We start from the raw sequence: 24,461 nt of genomic DNA, 5'->3' as shown, positions 1-24,461 counted from the left end.
CGGCGCCATGGGCGGGCGAGCGCCGATTGGTCCGTTCTCGAACACACCCCCTGCTCTCATTGGTCGTCGGCGGCGTCACACCCACCACCTGACCGCGATGACCTTCAGCACGCGCGCTGGTCACCTTCAGCCGTCCCATTGATTTTCCCCGCCTCGGTCCGCACGGGTTCAACCTCTCCCCATATGTTGCAACAGTCTGTAGCCAGCCGGCGTGGCGCCATGGACGACAACCACGATCTGCACCAGATGTTTAAGGCCTAAAATGTAGGCATCGATCTAAGCATTTGCTGAACGTTTTACTCGTATACGTATCTGAGAAAATACGCCTCATAACCGATTGGGCAGTTATATATAATACTGAACGAGGCCGGTGTAAATAAATTTTCAAGACCGAGGTCCTTACTGGATTTTTGAACGAGGCCGAAGGCCGAGTTCAAAAATCAGTAAGGACTGAGGTCTTGAAAATTTATCACCGGCCGAGTTTGGTATGTATTTTACTGTATGCCAACGAAAAATTTATTTTCTGGACTGAAGCTCTTAGCCGACTTAGGAACGAGACCATCCCAAAATGTTGGCTTAAGTGCATTCTGGTAATACATTTTTGACCGTGGTCAATTTGCTTACACCAGTTATTACCACACCCCTCTGGCTAATGTATTTGAATAGGCCAGGCATACAGTAAATATGTAGAAGTTCCCGGCTTCATCATAGCACGTGTTACACTTGAGTCTGCGACTTGTCTACCTGCAATCGGCCAACGGGAAAATTTGGGGAAAATAGGGAATTCGGTTCTGGCGAGCCTCCAGTAGCCTAAAAGTATGACGTGAGGACATTTTATCCTCATCACATTTATTGATCAAACAGGTACCTATCACGAAATGTATATAAACGTCCTATTATTCTAGGCAAATTCGTAACTTATTTCAAGCTGTTATCAATAATTGCACTACGGATAAGAAGGAACCCAAAAGAGGCGCAGGGGCACATATGTCTGGCATCCTTAGCTCCTGCTGCCCCTTCCTCACAAATGCCGCGAGAGAAGGACGAGGTTCTCCTCCTTACACCGCGGAAGACATGCGAATCCGAATCCACAACTGGACAAACTCGCTCACAGGATCGACGCAAATTCCACGACCAGTCAAAGCTTCCACCGAAGAGAGGTCTGGCCTTCCAGAGATGTCAGCTGAAAGCTCGGCCATCACCTTTGTCAAAAGTGAGACCTCTTTTAGTCCAGAGGAAGGCGAAGGTGAGTGCAAAGTTATTCTGCCTGCTCGGGACGTATGTCCGGAACTGGACCAGGTGGTGGCAGCTGTTGTTGCCGCAGATTTCCATCCGATCCCGGATGGTGACTGGGAGAGTGAGAAGGGCCTCGAGGAAGAGGAGGTGACGCTACTTCAGTTGAGGCACGCCGGAGACGATGAGCTCAATGTTACATCGCTTGAGCGTAAGGCAGCACAAACTGTCCTACTAGTGAAGCCACAAGTAGCTCGTCAATCGTACGAACTTTCTTCCGCGCTGCCATTCAAAAGCAAATCAGTATCGAATCCTCCCTCCTTACCTCATATCCCGGAGCAGCCATCGGAGCCTTTACCTATCTCCGTCACGAAACCAACAAGTCTAGAAACACCAGAGGACATGTCTCAGGATATACCAGAGACTCCGGGTTCAACAGAGCAGATGGATGACAGCCGGACCGACCAGTCTACGCTAATCACAGTCTCAAACTCGTCCGATTCAACATCAGAAGTCGTGTCCCAAGAGATAACAGAGCCTCCGTCTTCAGCAGAAGTCATGTCCCAAGAGATACACGAGCCCCCATCTTCAGCAGAGGAGCCTCAAAACACAGCCGACACACCAACTGAGCTTTCGCTCGCATCACCCTCAGACAGTATTCCTCCGAAGCCTCCACTTCTGTCTGAGGATCCCACCCAGCCGTCTCCATCTACTGAGCTTCTGGACGCCATCTCCAGCCTCTCGGCAGCCCGCGGCGCCGCCAAATCCCGCCGCTCGCGTATGACCAGCACGCGCGCACCGACCCCGTGGTCCGCCACCGAGCCGGACGATGACGATGACGCCACTGACGAAGGTCTGGACGAGGACGAGCAACTGGAGCGTGCCGACTCCTCCGGCAGCAGCTCGCCGTTCGAGAGCGTGGCCGCCACCACGGACTCGTCGTACCACACCCTGCCGACGGCTTCGAGTTCGGTGGAGCGGGCTGACCAGGTGGGAGACCAGCCCGCGGAGGAGATTGTGCAGCCGCGACCGATGGCGGCGGCCGTGGCGGATGAGAAGACGGCGCAGGGAGCGGAGGTGAATGAGATGTCAGATGGGGGACGGGAGACCCACACAGACACGACAGACACGACCGAGACGGAAGTGACAGAAGAGGATAACTCTACAACGCCAAGAAACACCGCTACACATCCAGCAGCTCCCACAGAACCCGCAAATAGAACGCAACCCTCCTCAGGACTAGCTGTAGAGCCGCCTCTCATTTCACTACCTCCAGAGCAGGCAGCACACTCGACCGGCGCCCCTGCGGGCCGGGCGGTCACCGGAGGAGCCACCGCTGCCGGCGACCAGCCGCCAACCATCACCATCTCTGACGACGTGAGCCTGCGGTATTTCTGCGGTACTTTTCAGCCGGCCGACCACCACATGACACGCTACGCCGGTCTGGAGGGCGCGGCAGCGGCTCCGGAGCCGCGTCCCGTGCCCTCGGGCCGGTCCGACAGCGCGGTCACCCCGCCAGGAGAGGCGGCCGCTGGGAGGGGCCGCAGCGCCGCCTCCGATAGTCGGCTGGGGGTGAGGAGCTCCTCACCCAAACCACTGACCGGAGAGGACTCGGGTGTGCAGCTGGAGGCCAAACGATCCACCACCGACCTTCCGCCGCAGTAGCGCCGAGAGAGGATAGATGGGAGGGAGTCGTGATGGAAAGAGATTTAGCAATGGCAAGAAGGAATACGTAATGACTAGATTGGTCCAGCGAGAAGGCAAGATTGAGAACAGGCAAGAAGAATTAGAACTTGAGATTGACGGACGACGGTGGTTGGATTGGAATGACATCAAGCACTCGATCCTAAGGTGCGCATGGAAGCAAGTTTGCCCAAGCAGGTTCTCTCCGTATTGTTCACGGTTTGATTTATGTTAGAACTTCATACAGGTATGATGATAGAGGGCACACACGATAGTGTGATGATTGCGCCACTCATCATACTTGACACTCCTTGAAACGCTGTGCTGCCGATCGCAACTTAGTGCATGCTGGTACTCTACTACTCCGCATAGCTAACCCGTGGGCCTGTGCGAAACAGCACTTTATAACAAAACGCGCTTGAAAGTGGACAGCAACATGTACCAGTAGCCAGTAGCGACTGACTAAAAAACGTTCCGTGAGAAAATATACGTACTTAATACAAGCCCGATACCGAACCAAAGCGTCACGACACGAATACGATCTTATATGCTTTTTGATGATGTGTCTGAAACTGCGACCAAGCGACGACTACAGTTTTGTTCGGTTTTAAGGGCTGAAAGGGGACTTATGCTCTGAATTCCCATAAATACTTTAGCACCATGGGCCCAACATAACACACACATTGAGTCCGGTAGTCGGTGACTAACTTGTGCGCGAAGATGGCGTTGAGGGTGAGGAAGGTGGTGTTGGGCAGCATAGAGGCGACGGCCAGGTAGGCGGCAAAGTTGTACTGCAGCTCCGTCTTCGATTCCTCCGCAGTCGAGTTGTTGATGTCCACTGAGGCATTCCGGAACTTGTAGTTCCAGTACTGAAACAGGGCAGAACGAGCAGTCATATGTCTGTGATTGAATATTTGTTAATTTGTTTCGACGGCTCGACTCTGTCTGCCTCTCTCTCTCTCTCTCTCTCTCTCTCTCTCTCTCTCTCTCTCTCTCTCTCTCTCTCTCTCTCTCTCTCTCTCTCTCTCTCTCTCTCTCTCTCTCTCTCTCTCTCTCTCTCTCTCTCTCTCTCTCTCTCTCTCTCTCTCCATCCCACACCATTATCACTACATCTCATACATCTCATCACATCCCCATAGTTCACCGCAAAAATCAAGCTGCAACCAATGCGACCCTTTGACCTCAGATCAACACTGGCGCAAGACAGCAGTCACCACTGATATTGGTGGCAATAATGTGCCAGCAATCATACAGCAACAGGTGCTGGACACTCGTTCATAGTCCCATCACCCGCCCCCGGCGCCCATTAGACCACCTCGGACAGTAGTTAGATGGGCAGGGAGGGTGTTATACCAACATCCCTGTCGGGTAAGCACGGACCACTGAGCCTGGACCCGAGCCAACAGCGCTACTCTGCCAGACCACGCTGTGGGTCATGCCGACGTGCACTGCCGTAACGCTCTTATAGGGTTGGAAGGGTGAGCCAGTCGCGCTCAAAACCGGACGTTCCAGGACTGGTGGAAGTGCTAGCTTTACCAGTCCTTGCTAGCTTTATGTGGGTGAGAGAAATGCTCAGGAGAGCCACAACTCTGTCGCGTCACATTTCGGGCAGATGTGCCAGCGTGGGGTCTCGTCTCGTGGCACGTGGCGTGTTGAAATGGTGCCAAGAATGTGTTGGCACCGAATGCCGAGCACTATCCGGTGCAGGCAGGTCAGACTGCTCACCGAACAGTTTCAGAGACTACCGACTGAATCCTATAGTTCAAGTCAGACCAGAAACTTTGCGGTATAGCCCGATAAAAAGTTGTGAGCCGTCTCTGGACATGACATAGTGCTCCGATGACAGTGGTAAAAAGTAATCGCCCTCCCTCAGAGGTGAGCTCGAGGACTCTCAGTGAGCATTAATCAATTATCCAGCCATTAAACTTCTAAGCAAGTCATAAGAGAGTCAATAACTAATATGAATCATTGAAGGACGTTTAAGACCTCGAGAACAACAAAACCATTGAAGGAATAAATACAGCGCAATTATCTCGTCAATGAGCATCAATGGAATCGACAACGCTTTCACCGAAAACGGCATCAAGTTCAGGCCAGAGCATCAAAGTCATCTGACCAGCGCATAAGAGCTACACGACGGGATGAAAGCTATAAAAGGCTCCAGAAAAGCCAGAGCTAACTAGAGTCGCTCGCATCAAAGCTATATTATATAACTGCGACCAGACCGCCTTAAGGCCCAAGGGCTCCAGATAGTTAGCTGCATTAGATCCAAAACGGAAACTTGATCCGCTGAGCTGTGCCCCACTCTGTATCATGTCTCGCTGGCAGCAGTACACTAAGCGCCGCTTTCCATTGCGATAATCCCCTCATTTCCAGCAACGTTGCACCATGCCTCTCGCGCGTGCTCGGCACTCTCCGGCTAGCTAACCCTAAGCGGCCCCTCATCCAGAAACGGTGTACAAGTATGTGTACTCAGTAACTAGCCGTGGCTATGTCAAACTAGCATACTGACGACAGGACACGTGCCCCTGTGTGCGAGGTGTTTATTTTATCGACGGGCATACACGAGAACAGCCGTTGCTAATTACGATAATCTATCAACGCTGCAGGTAAGGCTATGAAGTATGAAATATATCAGTCTAAGCTCTAGTTAAAAAGGTGTAACCAAGAAAATCGGTTCTAAATACAAGCTCTTATTCATTTCAGACTTTTTCCTTGTTTCGTGCGCCTGAACTAAAATATTCAAATTATTCCAGCCCAGCAAATGTAGGCCGATACGGGCACCTTCCTCTGCATCTGTTATGTGAACACTAACCCCGACATTCAAGCACTGAGGAAGTAGCCTATACGATGACAATAAGACGGTCATCGGAGCCGATCAGCCTGACCACATGCCGTCCAAGTCCGGGAGACAGACGGAAAAGCAGCTACCGAGGCGCGCCGGACGTAGTCACATGAGATGGGTGTGGGCTGGACCGGGTGTAGGGACGACTGGGGGCGTGGCCAGATGGGGGGGGGGGCGTGCTCGTGCATCGGATACAGTCAGCAAGACAGCGAGCATGCCCACTACTGGATCGATCTCTGATCTCAGTAAATATTTTGTATTCTTTAATAAAGGTAAAAATTAATTTAACTTATTTAATATAGCCTTAAACGTTGCTGGCACCTTGCAAATTTTCTGGTGTCGCTTTACATTATGTCCTGTTTTGTTTCGAACAAATAAATTTACTGCAAAAAAAAACTTGATTATCGACCGCGTCTCAATCTCAACCCACCAATCAGCAAGCACCAGCGATCCAGCAATCAGCGGCGGCCGATCCGCTCGTTAGTCGGAGGCGGCCCCAATGGGTGACGGCACGGGTCAGAGGTCACAGACACCCCGGGCCTCCGGGGAAGTCCGTATCGACCCGTGGAGAGCGTCCGGTCAGCGCAGGTCACAGCAGATCGGCAGGGGTTGCGTCAGACGGCCTGTGACGTCAGACGCCGCATCGACCGGTGACGTCATACTAACCGGAATAGACTGTAACCGGAAGATTGCAGACCTAGACTAAAATGCATTGAACAAAATCTAGCAAGGGACACGGCCTACAGAATCAGTTAATGATTGTCAATTATCCTTGCCAATATTTTTACCATTATTTTCACATAGTGAAGAGCGGATCACCTCACACCTCAAATACAATAAACTAATTTGCAAGTTTGGGTGAGAAGCGACACCCAAATGAAAATAATTTTCCACTCTCACCTCCAATTTTCCAGAGCGATTTTCCACTCCCTATTTTACCAATCGGGAGCATCCGCGTGTATCTTTTACCTCTCTCCATATTTCATCATGTAATCATCCTATGCAGCTCGCCAGAGCACCCTCTAACATTCACAAATAAATTGTTGATCCCTGTTTTCAACTCTTTTTAGTGCCTTTCTGACTGGCAATTTTCCACTCTCAGCCCTCTTTGTACTGACAAATATTCCCCTCCGACACCCAAGCCAAAATATATTTTTGGGACACTGATATAAAGCCAGACTCAGATGTCTTACCCAATACCACAATAGTCACGTCAGAAAACATTCCTGCTCACTGCTCAGCATACACTATACGCCAGCTAGATAAGGGTACGCTTTCACCGATTGACAATTTCCGTTAGTTTCAGAGTGCCTGGTGCTAGTCCACCAGACGGGACCAGTCAATGGACACGAGTGATGGCGGATGGTGGTACGTGTCCCCCCCCCCCCATCGGCCTTGGCACTCATCAGAAATCGTCGGCCTTTTGTCCGGCTCCACCCCTGTCGTACGCTGCCAGCTACCAGACAATACTCGTACGTCGAGTAGTGAATGTGAACAGTGCCGGTAAATACGCCAGAGAAGGGGCGATCTCTAGCTAAAACTGGTGTACGAAATAAAGATGAGTTTGAGTATTAACGGCTCACGAAAAAGTCGGCATGACATTTGCCCGTAAACGAGTCATGTCTAGCAACCGGTCAGCACTAACAATCGAAATACGCACCTACCGACAGCATGCGGTAGAAAACAAGTTGGATAAAAATAGCTCTAACTCTATCGAGAAGCCGCTGGATGGACATTGAACTAAAGCTCACCAGACTAAACAAGCGCCAGGTTCTACGAGACTGCAAGCAGCATTTCCTGTAGCATGGAGTTGTGGTTTATGAGTAAATGAGCCAGAGGGGCTTCTGAGACATACATCACCCTCCCAGAAGCGTGCCTTGCTAATAGTTCCCGAGTCCCATCCGTGGCACCCAGTCCCACGCAGGCACCACATGCATGTATGAAGTCAGTACGTCAGTGCAAGCTCAATAATGTAGCCGGGAGTCGAGACCGCGGCGGAACTGCGCCGGGCCGAACGTGCGGCTGCCGGGACCGGGGTCCAACGGGACCGGGGTCCGCCCGTCGCGACCGTACGACAGATGCATTATCGTGCAGTGTGTAGGTACAGAGTAGGTGTGCCTACTGTCTGCGACTGGCCGACAGCTGGATGTGGTTTCGAGCACCGCAATCAACCATCTGGTGTAAAACAAACTAACCGAAACAGTGCTATAAAACCAGACTAACTTCTGAGTGTAAGGCCCTAAAAATGGCATTTTTAGTTGTTTCATATTTTTGACGATAGTGCTAACTGCGAACCAGTGCACATTAGTGCAATTTTATACAAGCATTTACCCTTAAAAAAGTTAAACAGAAGAAACGTGGGACTATTTATGCGTTCGAATTAGCAACGATTTAATGCTTTACAAATTTGAAGGGGTTCATTACTACATACAGGTTTCAGTCCTTCGTAGTTTATCAAGAGGCTCTATGCTATGACTATGAGCACTCATCAGCTTAGTTGCAAGATCTTGTTGGACAGCGCAGGGCGTTCATAAACGAAGTACATCCTAGTGTCACATGACAGCATAACATGAGTTATAGATAATTCATATCTTAATGACGAACTCTGTTTAACATTCCCTCCCAATCTCCTAAACGACATCCCGTTTATTTTTGAACACTAACTCCTTACAGCGTCTCCTACCCTGCTCTACTGGCGCCATCAGCTGTGAACCATACATATGGTAGCCGTCTATCGTCCCCCGTCCCTCTGCCAGCCTCCTCAACCGGGGAGGTCCTCTTCCTGTCACAAAAAAGCGGCGGGCGGACGGACTAATAAATTAGTGGCCGTGTCTGGGAGCGGGACACGTGTAGCTGGATACTCGTTTCTGCAGTCCGCTGGAGGCCTGCACGGCTCATCACACTCCGGGGAGGGAGGCAGGAGGTCACCCCGCCGGCCCCAGGACAGCTGCCGGAAGACTGATGGACCCCTGCTCTGGCCACACACCCCTGCTCTGGATTCATAGAGTGGGGCCTTCTTCAGGCACTGAGAACGGAACTGAACGTTACAGTAACGTCATATGACGCGACTCGCGACATTCAGTTCACGACCGCCGCCTATTCATTTATGCTAGTTGATCGCCGCTTTGTTTACACCATTGATACCCGATGCTACATTAACATTCCTCCCGATGACATTTTCTCGCACGCGATTGAAATATATCAGGACTCAGGAGGTTCCATTCTCCATGTCATCGACAGCATGCCCTCTCATTAACTTATCCCTCGAGGCCGGTGTCCTCGTGTGGATAAATTCCTGAGCGAAGACCTGCGAGACTTTATAAGCATATACCACCAACGTAAACTGTACCCATCGAGCTCTATAATCCCGTCTCTAAGATCCACTGCACGAGTCCGTTGAACTCCGACCAACCAGACATCAATCATCGCAGCCGGTCTTGTCAAACAGCACGATAAATGACCCTGAACCGTCCGACAGCACACTTCTGTTCCCGTTCCATTCCCCACATATGGTCTCTTGACGGAGGACGCGACAGTTTTCGTCCGTGGTCCGTCGAGGGCCGTCGACCTTCTGAGGGTGTCCTGAAACTCGCCAATCATACGCGCATAGATGGGCCTGGGGGTCAATGGGTGCGACTAAACACTCCAAAACCATTCAATGGGCGCAAAGAAGACGTTATGCGCCCATTTGCAAGACGGCTGGAGCCCATGGCAGTTTTATAGGGTCCGGATTACATCTATGATCAGACGAGAAATTTTGACCAGCATTGAGCGAGGAAAAAACAAATCGGGTTATCTGCCTTTTTGGCTTCAGGAAGCTTCATTAATTCGTTTCGAGAGTGAATAATGTTTTATGCTCTCCTTCCGATTTTCAATTTCCGGCAGTAGTGTGGTTTTACTGATAGCCCTGTCGGTCTTCTGAGGCCGTTACCCTGACACGTGCCGTGCCGCGGCCCCAATCCGGCTGTGTGCTCACCGTAGCCCTCCTGTGCCAGCGCCGTCACTGGCGGCGACACGCGGGATCGACGGAGCAGGTGGACGGTGACATAAATCCCCGTGAACGATATCTCGCCGGGACCGGCCCCCGAAACGATAGCACTGCCTTTATGTGACCGGAGTAAATACGGGTGACCACGTGGCGCATATCAACAGAACTTGTTCTCAAAATCGTCTATTGACATAAATATTAAATAAACAACTCAATATGAATGAGGCATAACAGAAGGTTTTCGTTCAGGGGGCGATTATCTAGAGAAAAACTAAAAATAATCTAATGACAAAAATAAACAAGTTTATATGAATGAGGCAAAACAGGTTTTCAAGAGGATTTCCGAACATCAAGTGTAAACGGGCGGTTATCTAAGAAAAAACTATCTGGATTGTCTCAGGAAATATGCCCAGAGGCTCTGGGTCCCTCTTTATCAGCTGGATGCTGCGGCGGCTCAACAAATGTTTATCAGTTATCAGTCGGGTATTGAGGCTGAACATACGTTTATCAGGGCTTCCTCCGTCTCCCAAAATAACATTTCCGGACCGGAGCGCACAGATGCACAAATCTATCAGTATTTCTTGATAGGTACCCATGTTCTGGAACATCTGGTACATATAATACAATTTGGCATCATTATCAGCAAAAATCAACTGGCCGAAAAACGTCATAATTTATCATCCAAACATGAGATAATTATTTGTCAGTGTGCGTAATAAATGAAAGCAAGAACTTTTCTGGACGCTAAATATCTATAATAAAACAATCACGAATGCATGGAGATAGTTTTGGTCTGCCGTTTGAGTGTCTGCTGAAATGACAGCTGGATTGAACTGGCCATCATCCGAATTACGACACATTTTTTTCAATTGAGCAGGCCAATTTAAAGTAATGTTTGACACCTTAGTTAACAATCAGTGCACTTGCACTTACAAAAGACAGCGTGATCTATGGCCACAAAAACCCTCCCTCGCCCCGAACCCTGTTCGCTCAATAACCTCTCCCTCGATGTCGGTTTTATGGTTGGCGGCGGAGGGGCGCCCCAGGCCGGGCGCCGTCGCCTAGCGGTGGGTGCCGTCACTGCCGAAAGCGTGGGTGGGGAAGGGGAGGAGGGGTGGGGGAGGGAGAGGGAAGGGCGCCGGAGCCGTCGGTGCCGATGAGCTGGCGTAGGTCGGTGTCTGAGGCCTCCTTGGCACGGTTCAGTATGGCCCGGCCGTGTGTCGGCGGGGTGGGGGAGGGGGATGCGTAGGAGAATCGTACAACGTCCGAGGCGTGGGGCAGTGAAAACGTGGGCTTTTGAAACGCGCGGGGCTATGACGCATGGGTGTCGTTTTGTATAGGCTTAGTAGGGCCCGAGCCCTACCAATTCTTTCAGGATCATTTCAACATTATTTCTATGGTGCTGCATGGTAAAAAATGGCTTGATATCCTTAAAGGGACTATCCCACCTTTAACATGGGGTTTGAGTTGGGATAGCCAAGTTTGCGGCGAGGTTCAGAAACCACTATCTATCTAGGTTGCAACCCCCGCGGCCTCTTGGTGTTGAAGAAATTCGTTCCCTTCATTTGAAAATGGGCCTTGTACAAGGCCCTATCTTCAACATGGAGCGACCGTTAGTGTGACGTCACCTCGTTTAGTCATTCTGATTTAAATGGGTTTGTTCGTTGAAAAATCGCTTAAAACTTGGTCTGAACTTTGTTGTGGTGCCTACAGAGTAAAAAGAATCAGCTTTATGACAGTAATGTGGCCTGGGGAAGGAGGTAATTTTGGGCTGTGACGTCACATATTTGAAAGTTTGTGTTTGGAATATGGGAAGCCTGAGATGTTTAATGAAAAATAAATGCCAGAACCGTGTTCCTGGTCATCCAATCTATAAAGTCGGGCACAATTTAACTGGTTTTAACAACATTTTAGAAGGTGGGATAGTCCCTTTAAATTACTCATTGATAGAGCCCTACTAATCAATTTAGGAAAGTGACGCCTGTGCTATGACGGCAGACTAAAAACGTCTACCGGGCAGCACAGCCCGTTTCTGTCCATGTAAGCCGGACTTTCCGTAATCCCAGACGGCCGCTGAGATCAGAGATCTCGGAGTTCCGCTGCACCGTGGCAACCCGAGACCATATAAACCAAACCGAGCCTGGCGACGCGGCATTTCCTTTCAAGCTCCTCAGCTCACGCCAACAGCCACCATGGCTGCCGGACAGCCGGAGCTGGAGTTGGAGTCGGCCCTCCGGAACATTTCACGGCAGCTAGCGGCACCGTCGCGTCGGAGTGGCGGCGCGCGCGGCCGACCGACGTCCATCGACCGACGCGGTCGACGGGGTCGTAGGAGACGGCGTCGGTTGGCAGACTGCCCCACGCGCCGCCGGCCGGGGCCAGCCGGCAGTGGCGGACGGCACGGCCGGCCGGCCCGGACCACGTGGTTAGTGGGATGCCGGGGCGGAGTTGAGGGATGTTGAACATTGCTCGGGAGTGACTAATAGGGGAGGCCAGTTTGATGGCCTGCGAATGGCACGAGTGAACCTTTGCGGAAGTAGGTAATGAGCCATGTGCAAGAAGCAAGGATTCAGGGTGCCGTGCGCTTATTGTTTAAGTGACAACTGTTTTAAGGCGGCGAACAAAAATCCAAAGAATGATGTATGTTGGAGCATTATAATTTTTTTCCCATATCACCTACGACATTTGTAGCTTGAAGTCCTCCTTTAACTTTTATCTTACTGTGCGACTATAAAGAAACTTGTTATTAATGGATCCCAATACTCAACCAAGCTTCTTCTAGACTGAGCGAGCATTGAACGAACGAAAAAGGCACACTGCATCGCGCCGGTTGGGCCAAAGCTGGTCGAATGAGACCGATGATACTGTTCCGCAACGCACAGGTGCAATGCGGTACGGTATAACCCTCAGTACGCTACGACGTAAAATATCACGTAGCACAAGGCTCGCCCCGCAGCCTTCTATGTTGTCATAAATTGTCATCACTTGGCTTCAGCGCGGAATATGTTGTGGCTTTCCAAAAAGACGGTTTATTTGTACGATATATGACCAGAAGTAACCATTGTAACCCATGACCATTACATGCGTAAACATTGTCCTGAAATCCATCACTTTTTAGGAATGCTTAGGCTACACAGAACGTCCCGCCTGGTATTTGACCATGGCATGGAGGGGGCGTGGGGGAGGGGGGCACCAGACACTATCCAGACGACATGCGATTAGCGGGCAGAGTGGCCAGTGGTCAGGGTCAGCTCCCGGGCGGACAGCGGCACCCCGTGGCGGAGACATTAGGACACATTACCGGCCGGACACAGAGCCTGGGATTGTCCGCTGTCCAGTGCTGGTCACTGGTGAGCACAGGGCCGCACAAATAGACGCAAGGATCCGGGATTGTCCAACGATATCTACTTGGTGCTGTCGAGTCACTCCCGACCCGCCACAGAGGTCCAGCTGTTTTAACGTCCACTGCGAAATGATTCTTGATATCAAAGACGACTGAATCCTTTGCGTCTTCGCTAGTAATTCAAGGAGCATTGTAATATGAAATGGGTTATATAACCAGAATGATATTTCCGTCGGAACCGACTTAATCTATCCGGAGCTTTCTATTTTGGCTATCCACAAATGAATTGAACCCACTCAGATTTCACAACCAGTGCGGATCCAGTTTAAAGAGCACCGAAATAATCGGCGGCCTGGTGCGGCCAGCTGGCGAAACGGAAGTCATCTGAGAGGGATTACGCATATGGCGTAGAAGTCATGCGTTTATATACAAATGTTCCAGATATGATCGTCATGTCTCCAGATCTCCAGTAATGTGCGTCCCAGCAGCGAGTCCTGGCCTTCTGGCTAGCAGCGTTCCGGATTGAGGATTTATATGGGACGTTAGGACATCACTAACTAGAATTGTGAATGATACCGCTACTGCACTCCTAAGAGGCTGTATGAAGTAGGTATGTTGAGCACAACAAATGCAACTATGATATTTTCCTACGGCACAAATAATACACCATGGCCCATGCAGTGAGGCTGTCACCGACGAAAGTGTTCGGACCAACCCGCGCTACCGCTGTGCCGCCGTTATAGCCGGCCGGCCGCCGTGACACCGCGGCGCCGCCGCCGCTCGCTGCAGCCTTCCCGCCGCCGCACTGCCGTCACCCCGTCCAGACTCAGGATGAGTTGTGAGGCATTGTGCAGGGCGGGGCCGCGAGCAGACGCGGCCGGCGGTCGGTACGCGTGCCGCCGACGCTGCCGAGACGCAGCAGCGCCGCGGCCGCCACCGAGACCGAGATATAAATTAAAGACACGTCGTTTTAAGGCACGTAGGCCGCCAAGCTGGCGCCTTCAGCCACCTCCCCGCTGCAGTGCAAGTTTGCACTCGTTTTGCACACGTCTTAAGCATTGCGTATAAAATGTGGGTCACGTACGACCCCGGCAGAGTCTCACTTCGACCGTCGCGCTGTGCGCACGGACTGATCTGCCCCGCTCGACGCCTCGCCCGGCTGAGCGGGGACAGAGTACAGAAGCACGCGCGCAGACCGACTCTCCTGCGCGCAGCCGCGCCCGGCGGGGCAGTGTCAGTGCTTCAGATTGTACAGTGAATGTGAATGGTGCTCCGTGTCTGCGTGTTTCATCTACCGGTTTTCTTCACAACTGCTTCCGCTTCTTGCTTCGCGTATACTTCAATAAATCCTCTACGGGAAATCTTCACGTCTATCTACTACTGTAAATCGCCGAACATCAAAACCCAGGAGCTCACATAGCAGGCGGGCGGGCTACGAATGTCGCACAAACTCACCGAATAAAATACAGTCCACATCCAACCAGAAAAGAACTCCGAGCGACAGTTTGTCGGCGACATTTGCTGGTCCTCCGGGCCGGATCCTGAACTATGGCAAGTGGAGAAGCAAGCCCGTCTCTAGAGCGAATGGGGGAAAGTGACAAAGAAGAAACCGCTGACATGGAAGAAGTACCAGCTGAACCAGCCGCTGCAGGTCAAGGACAAGCTGCAGTGACTACAGCCCGAGAAGAACCACGAGAAGGCCAATGCTCCAACGGGGAGTGGCGGCACCTCAGACAGGTGAGAGGTCGTCATCGGGCGGCTCTCACAAGGATTTTCCGGCGCGCTGAAGCTCTCGTGACAGATAGAGCCTCACGCGTCCAGTTTGGAAATATCCGCAGTGAAATGGACAGCGCTTTCCAAGCGTTGATGGCCGTTCACGAATGTATCTCTGGATACACGCAGAGTGAGGAAGAAAAAGAAAATGAGGCTCAATACTTAAACGAAGTTCGTACGGAGAAAGAGAGAATCGAGGAGAAAATCGAGACTTTCATGACAAGCACCACAGACGAACTACAGCTGACCTCTACGAGACAGACTGACTTCAGTGAGGATGGAGGAGGGCAACCTGAAGACGGCATGGGACGCTCAGTGTCACGCATGACCCGTAGCGTCGCTCGCCGAGCAAGGTCACAGGTCAGTGGCAGCTCGGCGGCCTCTCATGCATCAGCTGAAGCCAGGATATCATCCAAACTGAAGGAATTGCGCGTGCGCCAGCTGGAGCGAGAAAGGACACTAAGGAAGCAAGAGGAAGAACTGCAATTCGAGAGAGACCTTCAGAAAGCCAGAGATGAAGCTGAAGCTGCCCGATTGGAGGCGGACCTGAGGGAAGAAATGGAAGACGAGCTCAATGCAGACAGGCGAGACGATTTTGTGGATGAAAATCTGGGAGAACCAATCACCGAGAAAAGCGTTTCTCAAAGGCCGAACTGCTCCAGATCACAACTTCGTTTCTCCGAGCCAGTCTCCGTTACGCCCAGAGAACCTCTAGAACCTCTAACCGAAATCAGAGAAGAACCTCCGCAACTAGAACCTCCACGAATGGCGCCCAGTCCCGGTATGTCCACAAGCCAGACGTCATGGATAGATCAGCTGCGACCGACAGCTGCACCACGTCCGGCTCCTACGACATCCGCGTTCACTAAGAGCATCCCCCGTCTCCAGCTGCCGACCTTCTCAGGCAAGCCGTCTGAGTGGCCGCGCTGGATCGGACTGTTCCGAGCGCTCGTGCACGACCAGCCATCGCTCAGCGACGCGGAAAGAATGGCTCATCTGCAAGCGTCAGTGATGGGACAAGCGCAAGAAGCCATCGCTGGCATGTTATTTGACGGCAACCTCTACCAACAAGCCCTCAAAACTCTACAAGATCGTTTCGGCCGAAGCACGGATGTGATTAAGGTACATCTCGAGAAAGTGTTCTCGGCTGAACCTCCTCAGAAGAACAGTGTTCGATCGTTGGAGTACTTCCATTCCGCCCTGCACTGCGCGGTCACGCTCATGCAGGCCCAAGGATATGAGGCGGACCTGTACAGCACAGAGAATCTCCGAAGAACGGTGGTCAAACTTCCAGAATATCTACGGCGTGAATGGGGTAAACATGTGCTCGAACTCCACCCAAGACATCCATCACTCATCGACCTGGACGTTTGGCTGCTGAAGCAGGTCCAAATTGCATCGCTCTGCCAAACCGCTGAAACGCCGAGTGACAGGCGAGGGAGAACCAGAGGCCAGACGACCAAGCGAGCAGCGCATGCTACCGCAACTTCGTCACCAGCCTCTCCATCAACGGCACAGAAACCAGGTGGGAATGCGTCATGTCCGAAGTGCGGTGGTGAGCACAGACTGCACCAGTGTCGTGAGTTCAAAAATCTGGACGTCGAAAGAAGAATCGACCTAATATTCGACAAGGGACTGTGCCTCTGGTGTCTGCAAAGGGGACATCTCGCCAGAGAATGTCACAACACCAAGCTCTGTGGTGTAAATGGGTGCCAGAGACGCCATAATCAGCTGATACATGGCAGCACCAAACGAACCACGCCCCTCACCTACCGCTCGGGAGCCGTAGCCAGTCGGCCTGCCAATGAAACAACTTCAGCGGTAGAAGGAGAAGAGGTACGTGTGATGGCTGCATCTACCTCCATCGGAAAGACGGGCGGAACTCTTCTACAAATCGTTCCAGTTCGAATCCATGGAAAGAAGGCAGGAACTCACCGTGACACCTATGCTCTTCTCGATTCAGGGTCAGAATCTTCCTTCTGCAGTGAAGCTGTGCTGAACCAACTGGGAATCACAGGACAAGACGAACAGCTGTGTCTTCAGACAGTGGAAGGAACTGGAAAACCTCAAGCATCAACTACAGGGTGGGGCAGCATAATCGGGAATAAATATCAAACGGGATTATTTGGTCATGAATTTAAAAATATAGCTCCAAGCACTATTTTAACAACATCCCATCAATCGGTCACCTTTTACCTATCCCTCATCCTATTTGACCGCCCTTCGCGTCGATGACCTTCTCAAGGCGGGTCCAAAAGCACGCGCATGCACGTGCAGCCTCCTGCTTGTCCATGATCGCCCATCAGCTTCGTACCTTGCACTGAAGACCGTTTTTACTGATGATAAGTTGTTCATTAAACTTCTACCAAAAAACGCTCCATATAAAGAATTTGGTCGGATTTAAATCGGCGGAGTTGAAGGACCAGAAGTTTTTGGTTCATCTCAGGTGGAGGTGCCCTACACAATAACATGTCGTCCTCACTGCAGTACCAGCACGGACAGAGTCCTCGTAAGACGTGATCTGGACCGTCAGTGATCCTCTCTTCCGACGACTCCACGTGAGTCTGCCAGAGTGTGGATGTATTTACCAGAGGTGCTCGTTTTATCCGGGCTCGATGAAGTAGGGTGCACCACGTGCACCTCCCTTGAAGACCACCCATAGGTCCATCACCTCAACAGGATGTTTACTTTGCATGACCGCTGCAATATTCTCGATACAATCCCCTATATGGCATGCCATTCTTTTTTATCGTATTCCAGTCGGTGATAAGATTTTTGGTCGCTGAAGTTTTGAACATTGTTTCTTTTTAATATGCTCAAGAGCTTCTTCCTTATATTCAAGTGAGTCATCTTGTATGTCCTCTGCTAAGAGTTATTTTACGACGATTACGTTAACTTTTTGTCCTAAGTATCCCCACACAATCCTTATCGTCCGTGATAACACGTTGACCTGTCCAGCAACCTTTACGTGGAATGGCATTGTTTTAAACAAAATGTTCTTGTTTTACTCGTTTAACATTAGTGTCTATGGGCGCGCGCAAAGCACTTGGAGCACCGTCGAACTATTTTGCTGCTCTTTTCCAGGAAGTTGCATGCTCATGGATGTAGTCATGTCAGATGATGCACAACTTTTGGGCGTTTCATTGCCATGATATAATTTATCAAAATAATGCCATGCCTACTCATGACCAGAGCCCAAAAAGCATTCCCGATTATGCTGCCCCACCCTGTAGAGTGAAGCTAGAGCTGAGCTCTGTGGCCCCTGGGGAAACTCGAAGAATCATCGTGCCTGAGGCGTGGTCTGTTCCATCTCTCGACATCTCCATGCCGAACGTCTGCAAGAAGCAGCGGGAGAAGTGGCGTCACATCAAGGACTTGGACATTCCTCAGTGCTCCCATGGACAGGTGGAACTGTTGCTCGGAGCTAACGTCAGCGAAGCAGTCATCCAGCAAGAGGTCCGGGTGGGTCAACCAGGCCAACCGATAGCTGTACGTACTGCTTTTGGTTGGACCCTGACTGGCGCTGTGTCCGACCTGCACCCTGGAAAACATGGACGAACTAGAAGAGCGATGTTCATCCAGAAAGGCTCCGCTGCTGACGAGGAACTGGACAACATGCTGAAGGACTGGTGGACAACTGAATCCTTCGGAGCCAAGTATGAAAGGTCAGTGTCACAGTCGAAAGAAGACCGTCGAGCGCAAGAGCTTCTAGAGTCAACAACCACCAAGTTAACCGGCAACCGCTACGAGACTGGCCTCCTCTGGAAGACTGACGACGACACGCCGTTTCCAGACAGCAAGGTGATGGCTACAAAGAGACTACACGGCACCGAGAGGCGTCTGGTAAACGATCAAGAGAAAGCAGCAGCTTACCAGGCCACGATCGATGCATATGTAAAAAAGGGCCACGCCAGAAAGCTGTCCAGGGAGGAGGCACAGCTCCAGCTACCCAGACGCTGGTTCCTACCACACCATGCCGTGACTAATCCCAATAAGCCAGGCCGCTTCAGGATAGTCTTCGATGCGGCAGCCAGATCGTACGGAACATCGCTGAATGACAAGCTCCTGACCGGACCAGACCTGCTGAAGAACCTCACCGGCGTCCTGCTCCGTTTCCGAGAAGAAAAAGTCGGCATGGTGGCAGACATCCAAGAAATGTACCACCAGGTCCGTGTCATCGAGAAGGACCGACCTGCGCTCAGCTTCCTATGGCGCGACCTGGATCAAACTAGAGAACCAGACATCTACGAGATGCAGGTGACCATCTTCGGCGCCAAATCGTCTCCAGCGTCTGCCAACTACGTCCTCCAAAGAACAGTCGCGGACCATGGAGAAGACTGCGGGCTGCCAAAGAAGGCCGTGGAAACTGTGAAGAACAGTTTCTACATGGACGACTTCTTACGATCAGAAGAACATGAAGATGATGCATTGAAGACGACGAAGCAGGTGACAGAGACACTCTCCCGAGGCGGCTTCCATCTATCCAAGTGGGTAAGCAACTCGCGGCGCGTCCTGGAGAGCATTCCCCGAGAGAAGCGCGCCCAGCCGGAACTAGACCTCACAGAAGCGGAGCTGCCCACACAAGGTGCCTTGGGAGTGGTCTGGAATGCTGAAGAGGACAGTCTGAGCTTCAGATTCCGAGACTCAAGCGTCCCGATGACAAAGCGGGGAGTCCTCCAAAGGACTGCGTCGATCTTCGACCCTCTGGGGATCGCCGCGCCCTTCGTCATCAGAGCCAAAATGTTCATGCAGCAGCTCTGGACCAAGCAACTGGACTGGGACGACGAGCTGGATCGTGAGGAGCAGAAAGAATGGGAAGAATGGCTCCAAGAACTGCCAGCACTGAGAAACATCAGTGTCCCACGCTGCCTCCGTCCAACATCAAGTGACACAATAGCACGTCAGCTTCATGTCTTCTGCGACGCATCAGAGGGAGCGTTCGGAGCAGTCGCTTATCTCCGTACGACCTTACCAGACAGCACGCATCACTGCTCGTTCATCATGAGCAAGACACGAGTTGCACCGCTGAAGAGACTATCGATCGTCAGACTGGAGCTGCAGGCAGCAGTGCTCGCAGTGCGCTTGGTGGACGCGCTCCAAAAGGAGATACCAGATCAAGTCAAGAAGGTCACCTACTGGAGCGACAGCCGGGTCGTCCTGCAGTACATCAGCAACGAGAGCAGACGATTCCATACATTCGTCTCAAACAGAGTGGCAGAAATCCACGACCTGTCAGACAAAGGTCAGTGGCGTCACTGCCCAGGACGACTCAACCCAGCCGATCTGTGCTCCAGGGGTGAGACAGTGAAGGAGCTCGCCGACAACCCCCTCTGGCTATCCGGCCCAGACTTCCTCCGAGGCGACGAAGAAGGGTGGCCAGAGCAGCTTCACGTTCAGAAGCTGGCTGAAGAAGACGTAGAAGTGAAAGTTGGAGCCTTCGCCACAGTCACGGTGAGGGATCCAAAGGCAGCACTGCCGACACCGAGCAAATTCTCGTCTTGGACAAAATACAAGCGCACGGTGGCCTGGATCCTGCGCTTCCTCCGCAACTCGAAGCTGAAAGGCGAGCAGAAGCGACAGCGAAACCTAGGCCCACTGACCGTGTCAGAGCTCCATGACGCGGAGAAGACCATCCTCCAGATGGTGCAGGCGGAGGCCTACAGGACCGAGCTGCAGCAGTTACAGGCGGGTCAGCAGCTCAACAAGAAGAGCGGCATCGCCGATCTGTCACCAATTCTGGACGCTGATGGCATCTTACGAGTCGGGGGGCGACTAGAGAATGCCCCACTGGACGAAGACGCTCGCCATCCCATTCTACTCCCAGCAGGTTCTGATGTGGCGAGGATGGTCATCTACGAAACGCACCGTCAGCTCATGCACGCCGGCGCAGAACACACCCTGAACGAAGTTCGCCAGAAATTCTGGATTCCGAGGGGTCGTTCGCAGGTAAAACGAGTCCTTATCGACTGCGCCATCTGTCGCAAGAGAAGGGCGAGACCTCAGCCTCCAAGAATGGCCGATCTTCCCGCTGACCGGTTTAACACCTCCCATCCGTTCAGCTTCGTGGGGATCGACTATTTCGGGCCGATCACAGTCAGGCGGTTCCGCAAGACAGAAAAGAGGTACGGCCTGCTGGTGACGTGTCTGGCCACGCGAGCCATTCATCTGGAAGTGTCCAACAGCCTGGATACTGACAGCTTCCTGATGGCCTTCCGACGGTTCGTGGCACGCCGAGGTCGTCCAAAGAAGGTTTTCTCCGACAACGGAACAAACCTGAAAAGCGGTGAACGTGAACTCCGAGAGGCACTGACTCAGTGGAACCAGCAGAAGATCTCTGACGAGCTGAGCCAGCAGCAGATCGAATGGTGTTTCAACCCACCAGCCGCAAGCCACATGGGCGGCATATGGGAAAGAATGATCGGCGCAGTCAAGAGAGCGCTATCAGTCGTGCTCGGCGGCGAGGTGACAACAGACGAGGTGCTGTCAACTGTCTTCTGCGAAATAGAGAGCATGATCAACAGTAGACCGCTGACACACGTCACAGACGATGTGAGAGACCTGACAGCTCTCACACCGAACCATTATCTCCTGGGGAGGGGAAGCCGTTGTCTTCCCCCTGGAGTCTTCAGCAGCCAGGATCTGCACTCCAAAAGAAGATGGAGGTACGTTCAAGCACTGACGGACCATCTCTGGCGAAGATGGAAAAGGGAGTACCTCCATACCCTGATCCACAGGAGAAAATGGCAAGCTGACCAACGGAACCTAGCAGTCGGCGACGTGGTGCTGCTAGCAGAATCTGACACGCCCCGAGGTCACTGGCCGCTGGCGCGCGTGCTGCAAGTGTTCCCGGGGCCTGACGGCCGAGTCCGCGCCGTACAGCTCAAAACAGCGGCGGGTGGTACGTATACCCGGCCTGCCACGAAGGTGGCGCTTCTGGAACTTGCTCCGTCGCCTCCTCAGCCATCTCATTAGCCGACCGAACGCAAGCAAGAAATGACGCTGGCTGACGAAGGACTGACCAGCCAGAGCCCCCGAACCAGTTAAAGTAAGGAAGACTATTGTGCGCGTACGTGCCTACCGACGCACTCACTCTTCATCTGTATTTTGCATTGCCTGAACCTGAACTTCATAACTCGCGCATATGGCCGTTTGTGCTTTGTAGTTTATTGGATTTAGGCTTGTACTCGAAATCGTACTTGTTTGAACGTCTTTGTCGGTGATCGTGTCATTTTGTGTTCTCCCTGTGGTCAAACACGGGGGTGGAGTGATGTCACCGACGAAAGTGTTCGGACCAACCCGCGCTACCGCTGTGCCGCCGTTATAGCCGGCCGGCCGCCGTGACACCGCGGCGCCGCCGCCGCTCGCTGCAGCCTTCCCGCCGCCGCACTGCCGTCACCCCGTCCAGACTCAGGATGAGTTGTGAGGCATTGTGCAGGGCGGGGCCGCGAGCAGACGCGGCCGGCGGTCGGTACGCGTGCCGCCGACGCTGCCGAGACGCAGCAGCGCCGCGGCCGCCACCGAGACCGAGATATAAAGTTGATTAAAGACACGTCGTTTTAAGGCACGTAGGCCGCCAAGCTGGCGCCTTCAGCCACCTCCCCGCTGCAGTGCAAGTTTGCACTCGTTTTGCACACGTCTTAAGCATTGCGTATAAAATGTGGGTCACGTACGACCCCGGCAGAGTCTCACTTCGACCGTCGCGCTGTGCGCACGGACTGATCTGCCCCGCTCGACGCCTCGCCCGGCTGAGCGGGGACAGAGTACAGAAGCACGCGCGCAGACCGACTCTCCTGCGCGCAGCCGCGCCCGGCGGGGCAGTGTCAGTGCTTCAGATTGTACAGTGAATGTGAATGGTGCTCCGTGTCTGCGTGTTTCATCTACCGGTTTTCTTCACAACTGCTTCCGCTTCTTGCTTCGCGTATACTTCAATAAATCCTCTACGGGAAATCTTCACGTCTATCTACTACTGTAAATCGCCGAACATCAAAACCCAGGAGCTCACATAGCAGGCGGGCGGGCTACGAATGTCGCACAAACTCACCGAATAAAATACAGTCCACATCCAACCAGAAAAGAACTCCGAGCGACAGTTTGTCGGCGACAGAGGCCAAACATCATCAGTGGAAGCATATAATGCTGTCGGTCGAATTGTTTCACTTGTGGTTCATTAACCTGACGCTCATATCTGGTAGAATAGGCAGACGTGACAGGTAAGTGGCCTATGCTATTATCTTATCCATTTTCCACTTGACGGTGCTCTGAAAACTGAAGCATCCTCATCCTCTTATGTCTACCAACAATCAAAATAAGTACACATACGCGGTACTATCAAAATAAGTACACATACGCGGTACTTCTCACAAAAATGCACAAAAATAGCCGTTCAAAACACTAGGTCTGGGGGATACTGCACTGTTGAGCGTTGGGAAACGGGGCGAGGGGCGAGGGGGAGTTTGAACTGAGTACAAAATACTGTAGCGTCTGACATATGAGACACAGCAGCAGCAACTAGTGTTGACACGTGAAAGTTTTTACCAGTGGCTGTAAGAAATCACTGTCAGTTCGGGGTGGGGTGAGGCGGGGGTATAAGAACGAGCAATGGTGCCCATGGATGACGGTATGTGTTTAAGCTGCTTTTATCCCGAAACAGCAATGCAAGTGAATTAAAAAACGAATTATGATTTGAATTTCTACATACTGTTCCAAACCATTTCACTAAAACTATTACCTCGCAACGCTGATAACTGTCATTCGACTTACGAATGCACTAGCCGGTCGTCAGGGTCAGCTTCAATACGAAAAACGACGCCACAACGCACCACGCACAGTTCACACGCTACGTGATACATGTTCCACGGACACCGGTACTCACCGAGTCGGCAGTGATGAAGAAGTTCCACGGCAGAAGCGTGCCCATTCCCAGTAGGTAGAAGATGTAGTATATGATCTTCGGGCTGCGGCACACGCACAGACAACTGTCAGAAGGCATCGGCTGCACAAATCAGTAGCATCATGAAACCAATGGCAATCGCAATTGCACCATAATCATATAAACTTTTAACCGTTTACCCGATGACTGTTACCGAAAGCCATTTTATGTAACTGCCGTCTGCTATAAAACATATTGTGATCAACAATGAAACATAAACGATCGTTTATGCATGAATCATGGGTAGCAGGATCAGCGTTGACCGGCAACAGCGTTATTCTCCGTATACCCAACCTGAGAACCCCTCCTCCTGACGTCACTGAGTACTGTGTCACTGCACTATCCACTCTCGTCTCTTCCACTTCACCATCTAACTCCTTGTGACCTTCTCCTTGAAGCGTCATCCCTCTTACAGGTCACAACTCACAAGCACTCATAGGACAGCTACCAAGGAGAAACACCAGAGAGGAACACTGCACTGGATAGAACACGGAGGACGCTCTCCCAGTCTACCCCCGTCCAGGCCGGGGAGCCTCAATGATCTACCGACCACCGGCGGCGCTCGACATGCGTGCTCATGAGCAGGACATACGCCGGAGACGCTGGTCGTCGGTCGATGATGGATAGTCAGTAGCCAGCTGAGCGGGGAGCGGTATTACACGATACT

The 24,461-nt window shown here is 52.0% G+C and overlaps 1 protein-coding gene across 1 annotated transcript in view; it reads right to left on the bottom strand.

The window, feature by feature from the left end:
* Positions 1 to 24,461, bottom strand: part of LOC122382374 (equilibrative nucleoside transporter 1-like) — a 40,650-nt gene that overhangs the window by 12,772 nt on the left and 3,417 nt on the right. The window contains exons 2-3 of the mRNA XM_043367610.1: positions 23,738 to 23,819; positions 3,625 to 3,785 (exon numbers count right to left, since the gene is read on the bottom strand). Coding sequence (XP_043223545.1) covers positions 3,625 to 3,785; positions 23,738 to 23,819 — 243 coding nt within the window. The remainder of the gene's footprint in view (positions 1 to 3,624; positions 3,786 to 23,737; positions 23,820 to 24,461) is intronic.

Source organism: Amphibalanus amphitrite, unplaced genomic scaffold (assembly GCF_019059575.1).
Source record: "Amphibalanus amphitrite isolate SeventyFive unplaced genomic scaffold, NRLGWU_Aamphi_draft 000138F_arrow, whole genome shotgun sequence".
Classification (NCBI taxonomy): Eukaryota; Metazoa; Arthropoda; class Thecostraca; order Balanomorpha; family Balanidae; genus Amphibalanus; species Amphibalanus amphitrite.
This window is presented reverse-complemented; position numbering and strand designations above follow the sequence as displayed.